This window comes from Heptranchias perlo, unplaced genomic scaffold (assembly GCF_035084215.1).
Source record: "Heptranchias perlo isolate sHepPer1 unplaced genomic scaffold, sHepPer1.hap1 HAP1_SCAFFOLD_161, whole genome shotgun sequence".
Taxonomy (NCBI): domain Eukaryota; kingdom Metazoa; phylum Chordata; class Chondrichthyes; order Hexanchiformes; family Hexanchidae; genus Heptranchias; species Heptranchias perlo.
Window position 1 is genome coordinate 627,837 of NW_027138870.1, and position 12,433 is coordinate 640,269.

Sequence of the window (12,433 nt, forward strand, 5' to 3'; positions counted from 1 at the left end):
AGTGACTCTCTACAGTATCACCACAGTCTACAATAAAACACAGTGACTGTGTACAAGAACAGGACAGTATTTGCCATTTGCAATAGCTGATGGCAGTACACGAATGTAAATAGTGCCCAGTCTTGGTTCCTGTGGTATGAGAAAGGAATTAGGGAAGAAAGGGATTAACTGTGAGGGGCAGTTATCAGGTATCTTCCCGCACTGTGTTTACTGAGATCAAAGCTGACAGCTTTTCAGCTCTGGCACAAACCTGTACTTACACAGAAAGCCCCAGAACATGACTAAAATTCATCAGCTCCAACTTGAAACAAACATCCTGCAGAATCGAACTTTCCCCCAGTTTGCTGCCATATTCTCCCAGATTTCCTGTGATGTTGAAGTGAAAAGCTTTTCACTCACCTGCAGAGATCTGTTCACTGGGGAGTTGCTGCATCCAGCCTCACAATCTTTCCTCATTCATCGAAGTGGGTCCTCGGACAGCCTGCCTCACAGGCTGGTACGATGTTTCCGCTTTCTCACTAAATCCTCTTAGTGTTGTATTATTCTTGTTTATAATTTAACCCAACATGGAGGTTGGTGTGAAGTGTTTCTCATTAGACACACAGGAGACGGAGCAATCTCGGGGGATTAAAAGTGAAGCATAGATAACGTGTATTAGTCTCCTCGTCCCTCTGCTCCCAGACTCCTCGTCCCTCTGCTCCCAGACTCCTCGTCCCTCTTCTCCCAGACTCCTCGTCCCTCTGCTCCCAGACTCCTCGTCCCTCTGCTCCCAGACTCCTCGTCCCTCTGCTCCCAGACTCCTCGTCCCTCTGCTCCCAGACTCCTCGTCCCTCTACTCCCAGACTCCCGGTCCCTCTGCTCCCAGACTCCCGGTCCCTCTGCTCCCAGACTCTTCGTCCCTCTGCTCCCAGACTCCTCGTCCCTCTGCTCCCAGACTCCCGGTCCCTCTGCTCCCAGACTCCTGGTCCCTCTGCTCCCAGACTCCTCGTCCCTCTGCTCCCAGACTCCTGGGCCCTCTGCTCCCAGACTCCTGGTCCCTCTGCTCCCAGACTCCTCGTCCCTCTGCTCCCAGACTCCTCGTCCCTCTGCTCCCAGACTCCTCGTCCCTCTGCTCCCAGACTCCCGGTCCCTCTGCTCCCAGACTCCTCGTCCGTCTGCTCCCAGACTCCTGGTCCCTCTGCTCCCAGACTCCTCGTCCCTCTGCTCCAAGACTCCTGGTCCCTCTGCTCCCAGGCTCCCGGTCCCTCTGCTCCCAGACTCCTCGTCCCTCTGCTCCAAGACTCCTGGTCCCTCTGCTCCCAGGCTCCCGGTCCCTCTGCTCCCAGACTCCTCGTCCCTCTGCTCCCAGACTCCTCGTCCCTCTGCTCCCAGACTCCTCGTCCCTCTGCTCCCAGACTCCCGGTCCCTCTGCTCCCAGACTCCTCGTCCGTCTGCTCCCAGACTCCTGGTCCCTCTGCTCCCAGACTCCTCGTCCCTCTGCTCCAAGACTCCTGGTCCCTCTGCTCCCAGACTCCTGGACCCTCTGCTCCCAGACTCCTCGTCCCTCTGCTCCCAGACTCCTGGGCCCTCTGCTCCCAGACTCCTGGACCCTCTGCTCCCAGACTCCTGGTCCCTCTGCTCCCAGACTCCTCGTCCCTCTGCTCCCAGACTCCCGGTCCCTCTGCTCCCAGACTCCTCGTCCCTCTGCTCCCAGACTCCTCGTCCCTCTGCTCCCAGACTCTTCGTCCCTCTGCTCCCAGACTCCTGGACCCTCTGCTCCCAGACTCCTCGTCCCTCTGCTCCCAGACTCCTGGTCCCTCTGCTCCCAGACTCCTCGTCCCTCTGCTCCCAGACTCTTCGTCCCTCTGCTCCCAGACTCCTGGACCCTCTGCTCCCAGACTCCTTGTCCCTCTGCTCCCAGACTCCTCGTCCCTCTGCTCCCAGACACCTGGTCCCTCTGCTCCCAGACTCCCGGTCCCTCTGCTCCCAGACTCCTGGACCCTCTGCTCCCAGACTCCTGGACCCTCTGCTCCCAGACTCTTCGTCCCTCTGCTCCCAGACTTCTGGACCCTCTGCTCCCAGACTGCTTGTCCCTCTACTCCCAGACTCCTGGTCCCTCTGCTCCCAGACTCCTCGTCCCTCTGCTCCCAGACTCCTCGTTCCTCTGCTCCCAGAATCCTCGTCCCTCTGCTCCCAGACTCCTCGTTCCTCTGCTCCCAGACTCCTCGTTCCTCTGCTCCCAGACTCCCGGTCCCTCTGTTCCCAGACTCCTGGTCCCTCTGCTCCCAGACTCTCGGTCCCTCTGCCAGTATAACTGGCCCCAATACCTTTAATAAAATTGGCCCCAGCACATGTAATATATGTGGCCCTAGTATGGGTAATATAAATGCCCCCATAAATGATCTGTTAAGGTATTAGGGAGAGGGTGGGGAGGGGAATAGGGAAGGAGTGAAGGGGAATGAGGAGGGAGGAGTGAAGGGGGAGTGGGAGTGAACGGTGTTAGTGGACAGAGAGTGGGGAGTGAGTGGGGAAGAAGTTAAGAGGGAGTGGAGGGAACAGGTTGGGAGTGGGGAGATAGGGTGCATGCAGAGAGGCCCCGCCAGGTAGGGTGTGGAAGTGGCGACTGTGGGTGTATTTGAAGGTATGAGGGATCTCGAGGACTATTTGCTGAGACACGGGTTCAGGGAGAGTTTGGACCAGATGGGGGTGCAGGACTCGAGGGGGGGAAGGGTGCAGACTGTGGGTCTCTGGATCAGCAGTGTTGAGTCGGGGGTTCAGCAATGAGAAAGTTTGACTAATTTATTAGCATTCTTTGAGGAAGTAACAAGCAACGTGGATAAAGGGGATCCTGTGGATATGGTGTACTTGGATTTCCAGAAGGCTTTTGACAAGGCTACTACACAAAATAAGAGCTCATGGTGTAGGGGGTAACATTTTAGCATGGATAAAGGATTGGTTAGCTAACAGAGAGTAGGCATAAATGGGTCATTTTCAGGTTGGCAAGATGGAGAGGGGGATGGAGGTGGAGAGGGGGATGGAGGTGGAGAGGGGGATGGAGGTGGAGAGGGGGATGGAGGTGGAGAGGGGGATGGAGGTGGAGAGGGGGATAGAGGTGGAGAGGGGGATAGAGGTGGAGAGGGGGATGGAGGTGCAGAGGGGGATGGAGGTGGAGAGGGGGATGGAGGTGGAGAGGGGGATAGAGGTGGAGAGGGGAATGGAGGTGGAGAGGGGGATGGAGGTGGCGAGGGGGATGGAGATGAGCAGGTGTGTGCAGGACCGAAAGCAATAGATATGTTGATAAGTAGCTGGCGGAAGATAGATTGAATACTACGCATTATTGAAATGAATTACTCTCAGATGTGAAAGGGATCTCATTGTGATGCTAAACACAAAAACCATCAGATCCTCATGTTCCTCCTGCTGCTTAATGAAATGAGCAGATTAACTCTCACTGTGTTGTGTGAATCTTACCCACTTCAATGCATTTCTTTTTATGCAAATATAACTTTCACAGTGCCAGCACTCAGGCTCATTTCCACTCATGATTAAAGATATCTCTGGGGTTTGAAGTTTCTATGTTGTCTCACAGCTGCGAATAGCATCATTCTCCGAGCGACTGCCTCACACCTCAGTCCTGCTCGTTAGCTTCTCCTAATTAGTGTCACTCGATATCCCCACAGCAAACAGTGTCACAACACACCCTCAACACAGACTCCACACGATGTTAGTCTGTGCAAATATCAATATCAAAACACCAAACATGATGAAACCTTGCATCAATATTAGTACAGGCTGATTCTCACCCCAACCCGAGCCCTTAAACTAAGGTTAACCCCAACCCTAACCATAACCTCAGCCCTCACCTTAACTCCATCCCTGCTGTCAACCCCATCCCTAACTCTAACACTAGCCCTAACCCCAATCCAACCTTAACCCTAATCCTAACCCAACCCGAACCCCAACTCTACCTTAACCGTTCAGGGGGATTTGGGTGTCCTCGTACAAGAAACACAGAAAGTTAACATGCAGGTAATTAGCAAGGCAAATTGAATGTTGGTCTTTATTGCAAGAGGGTTGGAGTAGAATCATAGAAAGGTTACAGCACGGAAGGAGGCCATTTGGCCCGTCGAGTCCATGCCGGCTCTTTGCAAGAGCAATCCAGCTAGTCTCACTCCCCCGCCCTATCCCGCTAGCCCTGCAATTTTTTTCCTTTCAAGTACTTATCCAGTTCCCATTTGAAGGCCATGATTGAATCTGCCTCCACCACCCCCTTGGGCAGTGCATTCCAAATCCTAACCACTTGCAGCGTAAAAAAGTTTTTCCTCATGTCACCTTTGGTTCTTTTGCCAATCACCTTCAAGTGCAACAGTAAGGAAGTCTTGCTACAATTGCACAGGGCTTTGGTGAGACCACACCTGGATACTGTGCACAGTTTTGGTCTCCTTATCGAAGGAAGGATATACTTGCCTTAGAGGCAGTGCAATGAAGGTTCACTAGATTGATTCCTGGGATGAGAGGGTTGTCCTTTGAGGAGAGGTTGAGCAAAATGGGCGAACGCTTTCTGGAGTTTAGAAGAATGAGAGGTGATCTTATTGAAAGATATAAGATTTTGAGGGGGCTTGACAGGGTAAATGCTGAGAGATTGTTTCCCTGGCTGGAGAGTCTAGAACTAGGGGGCACAGTCTCAGGATAAGGGGCCGGCCATTTAAGACTGAGATGAGGAGAAATTTCTTCACTCAGAGGGTTGTGAATCTTTGGAATTCTCTACCCCAGAGGGCTGTGGGTGCTCAGTCGTTGAATATATTCAAGGCTGAGATCGATAGATTTCTGGACTCTAGGGGAATCAAGGGATATGGGGATTGGGCGGGAAAGTGGAGTTGAGGTCGAAGATCAGCCATGATCTGATTGAATGGTGGAGCAGGCTCGAGGGGCCATGTGGCCGACTCCTGCTCCTATTTCTTATGTTCTTATGTATCCCGAATCATAAACCTACCCCTAATCTTGCCACACCACTAACTCTACCGTAACTCGATCCAAAATGATACCCTAATCCAAAACATAACTCCAACTCTCACCCAAACTTTACCCCGAATGTTTAGCCAAATTAAATAGCTAATTTATTTTTAGTTTTCCTTTTGCTCTTCCCCCCTCTACCCCATAGAAGGCGATGAATCACGTTGGGTAAGAAACTCCCCCAGTACTGTAAGAGAATCAGATAATGGGGGTAGGGGATGATCAAATTCTGTTATGGCTTTGACGCCTGCTCATTTAAACCCCGATGTGGAGATGCCGGTGATGGACTGGGGTTGACAATTGTAAACAATTTTACAACACCAAGTTATAGTCCAACAAATTTATTTTAAATTCCACAAGCTTTCGGAGGCTTCCTCCTTCCTCAGGTGAACGGTGTGGAAATGAAATTTTCGAATCCTTCGCATTTGAAAATCACAGAACAATGCCTGGTGATTGCTGCCCGTTGCCAAGGCAATCACAGTGAGCAGACAGAAAGGTGTCACCTAAAAGGCCACCGAATATACAAACCCCCAAAAAAAAGAGAGAGAGAGAGAAGGAAGACAGTCAATGACCCATTATATTAAAAACAGATAACATTTGTTCGCTGGTGGGGTTACGTGTAGTGTGACATGAACCCAAGATCCCGGTTGAGGCCGTCCTCATGGGTGCGGAACTTGGCTATCAATTTCGGCTCGACGATTTTGCGTTGTCGTGTGTCTCGAAGGCCGCCTTGGAGTATGCTTACCCGAAGATCGGTGGCTGAATGTCCATGACTGCTGAAGTGTTCCCCGACTGGGAGGGAACCCTCCTGTTTGGCGATTGTTGCGCAGTGTCCGTTCATCCGTTGTCGCAGCGTCTGCATGGTCTCGCCAATGTACCATGCTCTGGGGCATCCTTTCCTGCAACGTATGAGGTAGACAACGTTGGCCGAGTCACAGGAGTATGAACCATGCACCTGGTGGGTGGTGTCCTCTCGTGTGATGGTGGTATCTGTGTCGATGATCTGGCATGTCTTGCAGAGGTTACCGTGGCAGGGTTGTGTGGTGTCGTGGACGCTGTTCTCCTGAAGGCTGGGTAATTTGCTGCGAACGATGGTCTGTTTGAGGCTGGGTGGCTGTTTAAAGGCGAGTAGTGGAGGCGTGGGGATGGCCATAGCGAGGTGCTCGTCATCATTGATGACATGTTGAAGGCTGCGGAGAACATGGCGTAGTTTCTCCGCTCCAGGGAAGTACTGGACGAGGAAGGGTACTCTGTTGGTTGCGTCCCGTGTTAGTCTTCTGAGGAGGTCTACGCGATTTTTCGCTGTGGCCCGTCGGAACTGTCGATCGATGAGTAGAGCATCATATCCCGTTCTTACGAGGGCGTCTTTCAGCGTCTGTAGGTGTCCATTGCGTTCCTCCTCGTCTGAGCAGACCCTGTGTATTCGCAGGGCCTGTCCATAGGGGATGGCCTCTTTGACGTGGTTAGGATGGAAGCTGGAAAAGTGGAGCATCGTGAGGTTGTCCGTGGGCTTGCGGTAGAGTGAGGTGCTGAGGTGCCCGTCATTGATGGAGATTCGTGTGTCCAAGAAAGAAACTGATTCTGAGGAGTAGTCCATGGTGAGCTTGATGGTGGGATGGAACTTGTTGATGTTATCGTGTAGTCTCTTTCGTGATTCCTCACCGTGGGTCCATAGAAAGAAAATGTCGTCGATGTATCTGGTGTATAGTGTTGGTTGGAGGTCCTGTGCAGTGAAGAAGTCGTGCTCGAACTTGTGCATGAAAATGTTGGCGTATTGGGGTGCGAATTTGGTCCCCATGGTTCCGTGTGTTTGGGTAAAGAACTGGTTATCGAAGGTGAAGACATTGTGATCCAGGATGAAGCGGATGAGTTGTAGGATGGCGTCTGGAGATTGGCTGTTGTTGGTGTTGAGTATTGATGCTGTCGCAGCGATGCCGTCATCGTGGGGGATACTGGTGTATAGTGCCGAGACGTCCATCGTGGTGAGAAGTGTTCCTGGTTCAACAGGTCCGTGGGTGCTGAGTTTTTGTAGGAAGTCTGTAGTGTCGCGACAGAAGCTGGGGGTTCCCTGTACGATGGGTTTCAGGATGCCCTCGACGTATCCAGAGAGGTTCTCACACAGGGTTCTGTTGCCTGATATGATAGGACGTCCGGGTGTGTTGGCTTTGTGTATCTTTGGGAGGCAGTAGAAGTCTCCCACGCGGGGAGTACGTGGGATGAGAGTGCGTAGGATGTTTTGAAGGTCTGGATCGAAGGTCTTGATCAGTTTGTTGAGCTGATGGGTGTGTTCTTTGGTCGGATCTGCGGGTAACCGTCTGTAGTGTTCCTGGTTGTCCAGTTGTCGGTATGCTTCTTTGCAATAGTCCGTTCTGTTCTGTATGATGATGGCTCCTCCTTTGTCCGCTGGTTTGATGACGATGTTGCGGTTGGTCTTGAGAGCTTTGATGGCGTTGCGTTGTGCTCAGGTGACATTCTGGACTGTCTTCTGAGTGCGGCTGATGAATCTGGCATAGACGCATTTCCTGACAGCTTGAGCATACATGTCAAGCTGAGGGCAGCGACCCTCTGGAGGAGTCCAGTGAGACTCTTTCCTCTTCGGTTGCTGTACCGCGGATCCCTCTGTCTGCTGTTCCGGATCGTTGATTGTCTCATTGGGTTCGCTGCTGAAATCTTGGGGTTTGTGGTAGAATTCCCGGAGCCTCGTTTTCCTGATGAATTCCTCTGTGTCTGCCGCGAGACTAGTGGGGTCCATTTTGGTAGTGGGGCAGAAATTGAGCCGAAGTTTTTAATATAACGGGTCATTGACTGTCTTCCTTCTCTCTCTCTCTCTTTTTTTGGGGGGGTTTGTATATTCGGTGGCCTTTTAGGTGACACCTTTCTGTCTGCTCACTGTGATTGCCTTGGCAACGGGCAGCAATCACCAGGCTTTGTTCTGTGATTTTCAAATGCGAAGGATTCGAAAATTTCATTTCCACACCGTTCACCTGAGGAAGGAGGAAGCCTCCGAAAGCTTGTGGAATTTAAAATAAATTTGTTGGACTATAACTTGGTGTTGTAAAATTGTTTACAACATGTAAACCCCATCAGTGTGAATATTAGTGAGATTTTGCCTCCACACTGGAGCTGAATATTGATCATCTATTCCGAGCTCATTTTTTGGTCTAATGCATTCGTTAGATTCTGTTAACATACAGTCTTTCCCTCAATGATAAAACGTGGTTTCAGATCTGGTGAAGCATTAGAATCATAGAATCATAAAATGTTACAGCACGGAAGGAGGCCATTCGTCCCATTGAGTCCGCACCAGCTCTATGCAACAGTAATCCAGCCAGTCCCACTCCCCCGCCCTTTCCCTGTAGCCCTGCAAAGTTTTCACTGCAAGTACTTATCCAGTTCCCTTTTGAAGGCCATGATTGAATCTGCCTCCACCACCCCCTCGGGCAGTGCATTCCAGATCCTAACCACTCGCTGTGTAAAATAGTTTTTCCTCATGTCACCTTTGGTTCTTTTGCCAATCACCTTAAATCCATATCCTCTGGTTCTTGACCCTTCCATCAATGGGAACAGTTTCTCTCTATCTATTCTGTCTAGACCCTTCATGATTTTGAATACCTCGATCAAATCTCCTCGCAACCTTCTCTGCTCGAAGGAGAACAATCCCAGCTTCTCCAGTCTATCCACATAACTGAAGTCCCTTATCCCTGGAATCATTCTAGTAAATCATTTCTGCACCCTCTTGAAAGCCTTCACATCTTCCCTAAAATGCGGTGCCCAGAATTGGACACAATACTCCAAACTGTTCCAGTACAGCTACAACACTGGCATCTACCCGACAATGTGGAAAATTGCCCAGGTATTTCCTGTCCACAAAAAGCAGGACAAATCCAATCCGGCCAATTACCATCCCATCAGTCTACTCTCAATCATCAGCAAAGTGATGGAAGGTGTCGTCGACAGTGCTATCAAGCGGCACTTACTCACCAATAACCTGCTCACCAATGCTCAGTTTGGGTTCCGCCAGGACCACTCGGCTCCAGACCTCATTACAGCCTTGGTCCAAACATGTACAAAAGAGCTGAATTCCAGAGGTGAGGTGAGAGTGACTGCCCTTGACATCAAGGCAGCATTTGACCGAGTGTGGCACCAAGGAGCCCTAGTAAAATTGAAGTCAAAGGGAATAAGAGGGAAAACTCTCCAGTGGCTGGAGTCATACCTGGCACAAAGGAAGATGGTAGTGGTTGTTGGAGGCCAAGCATCTCAGCCCCAGGACATTGCTGCAGGAGTTCCTCAGGGCAGTGTCCTAGGCCCAACCATCTTCAGCTGCTTCATCAATGACCTTCCCTCCATCATAAGGTCAGAAATGGGGATGTTCGCTGATGACTGCACAGTGTTCAGTTCCATTTGCAACCCCTCAGATAATGAAGCAGTCCGAGCCTGTATGCAACAAGACCTGGATAACATCCAGGCTTGGGCTGATAAGTGGCAAGTAACATTCGCGCCAGACAAGTGCCAGGAAATGACCATCTCCAACAAGAGAGAGTCTAACCACCTCCCCTTGACATTCAACGGCATTACCATCGCCGAAATCCCCACCATCAACATCCTGGGGGTCACCATTGACCAGAAACTTAACTGGACCAGCCACATACATACTGTGGCCACAAGAGCAGGTCAGAGGCTGGGTATTCTGCGGCGAGTGACTCACCTCCTGACTCCCCAAAGCCTTCCCATCAACTACAAGGCACAAGTCAGGAGTGTGATGGAATACTCTCCACTTGCCTGGATGAGTGCAGCTCCAACAACACTCAAGAATCTCGACACCATCCAGGACAAAGCAGCCCACTTGATTGGCACCCCATCCACCACACTAAACATTCACTCCCTCCACCACCGGCGCACTGTGGCTGCAGTGTGCACCATCCACATGATGCACTGCAGCAACTCGCCAAGGCTTCTTCGACAGCACCTCCCAAACCCGCGACCTCTACCACCTAGAAGGACAAGGGCAGCAGGCACATGGGAACAACACCACCTGCACGTTCCCCTCCAAGTCACACACCATCCCGACTTGGAAATATATCGCCGTTCCTTCATCGTCGCTGGGTCAAAATCCTGGAACTCCCTTCCTAACAGCACTGTGGGAGAACCGTCACCACACGGACTGCAGCGGTTCAAGAAGGCGGCTCACCACCACCTTCTCAAGGGCAATTAGGGATGGGCAATAAATGCTGGCCTCGCCAGCGACTCCCACATCCCATGAATGAATAAAAACAAAGCTGTGGTCGAGCCAGTGTTTTATAAAGGTTTATCATGACTTCCATACTTTTGTACTCTCTGCCTCTATTTATAAAGCCCAGGATCCCGTACGTTTTTTTAACCGCTTTCTCAACCTGCCACCTTCAATGATTTGTGCACATATACCCACAGATCCCTCTGTTCCTGTACTCCTTTAGAATTGTGCCCTCCAGTTTATATTGCCTCTCCTTGTTCCACCAACTGAAATGTATCACTTCGCATTTTTCTGCATTAAATTTCATCTGCCACCTGTCTGCCCATTCCATCAGCCTGTCTATATCCTCTTGAAGTCTATCACTATCCTCCTCACTGTTTACTGCACTTCCAAGTTTTGTGTCATCTGCAAATTTTGAAATTGTGCCCTGTACACCCAAGTCCAAGTCATTAATATATATCAAGAAAAGCAGTGGTCCCAGCACTGACCCCTGGGGAACACCACTGTACACCTCCCTCCAGTCCGAAATGCAACCGTTCACCACTACTCTCTGTTTCCTGTCACTTAGTCAATTCTGTATCCATGTTGCTACCATCCCCTTTTATTCCATGGGCTTAAATTTTGCTAACAAGTCTATTATGCGGCAATTTATCAAACGCCTTTTGAAAGTCCATATACACCACATCAACCACATTGCCCTCATCGACCCTCTCTGTTACCTCATCAAAAAACTCAATCAAGTTAGTTGAACACGATTTAATCAAATCCGTGCTGCCTTTCCCTAATTAATCCACACTTGTCCAAGTGACTTTTAATTCTGTCCCGGATTATCGTTTCTAAAAGTTTCCCCACCACCGAGGTTAAACTGACTGGCCTGTAGTTGCTGGGTTTATCCTTACACCCTTTTTTGCAATTCTCCAGTCCTCTGGCACCACCCCCGTATCTACGGATGATTGGAAGATTATGGCCAGTACTTCCACAATTTCCACCCTTACTTCCCTCAGCAACCTAGGATTCATCCCATCCGGACCGGGTGACTTATCTACTTTAAGTACAGCTAGCCTTTCTAGTACCTCTTCTTTATCAATTTTTAGCCCATCCAGATCTCAACTACATCTTCCTTTACTGAGACTCTGGCAGCATCTTCTTCCTTGGTAAAGGCAGATGCAAAGTATTCATTTATCTCCCTGGCCCCGATATTCACGGGGAGAGGAGGGGAGGGAGGGGATCGCGGGGGGAAGTGGCGGAGAGTGCGAACGGGGGGGAAGGGAATGGGGGGGAAGGAATCGGGGAGGAAGGAGTGGGGGGGGAGGGAAGGGACTGCTGGGGAAGGGAGCGCTGGGGAGGGGAGTGGGGAGGAGGGGAGCGGGGAGGAGGGGAGTGAGGGGAAGGGAGCAGGAGGAAGGGAGCTGGGAGGAGGGGAGCGGGGAGGAGGGGAGTGGGGGGAGGGAGATCGTGGGGGAAGAGATCGCGGCAGAAGATGTGTTTGAGCGTCCGGGGGGAAGCACTCCTGCTCCTCCTGGCCCACAAGCAGTGCTGAAAAAGCATTTATCTGCTGGCTCCAGCCGTTCTCACCACCTTTCAGCTAACGGGTTTCCCAAGCCCTGGAAAACCAGGCCTGCAGCCATTAAATCTAAATGGCTGCCAAATTCTGAGTCCCGCAGCCTGATATAAATATTATATTTAGGGACCCACCTCTGGTGAGCAGGTTCCTGGTCCTCCCTGTGACCTGCCCCGTTAAACCAGAAGAAGCTGTGTTCCCGTTGGTTTGGTGTCGCTTTTCACATTTAAATTAGTTTAACCCACCCGACCCACTCGCACCCATCCTGCGGAGTTAAAATTACCCCCAACAAGTCTGGTTGCCTTGATCCTCCCCACGGTGATGTTACCTGCCTGCCACCTCAGGATCATTTATCCTCGAACATAAATCCATGCGTTTGCCACGGGCTAAAATTGTACTCACGTGCCTCACATTCCGTCGCCGGTACATTGGCTCAAACGAACCGCACTCCACCCATCTCCCTTGGTGTGTAAGGAACAGTAGCCATGATGTGGAGATGCCAGTGATGGACTGGGGTTGACAGATGCAGAGAATCTTACAACACCAGGTTATAGTCCAACAATTTTATATGAAAATCACAAGCTTTCGGAGATTATCTTCTTCATCAGGGCTCAAATAAATTTCAAATAAAATTGTTGGACGATAACCTG

General features: G+C 50.8%; 1 protein-coding gene across 1 annotated transcript; it reads right to left on the bottom strand.

Moving 5' to 3' along the window:
- Window positions 1–654: 654 nt before the first annotated feature.
- On the bottom strand, window positions 655–2,306 carry LOC137309317 (protein qua-1-like; the record flags this gene model as incomplete). Its single annotated transcript, XM_067977570.1, has 1 exon — window positions 655–2,306. A coding segment is annotated over one exon (1,652 nt), but the record flags the coding sequence as incomplete, so codon positions are not given.
- Window positions 2,307–12,433: the final 10,127 nt, after the last annotated feature.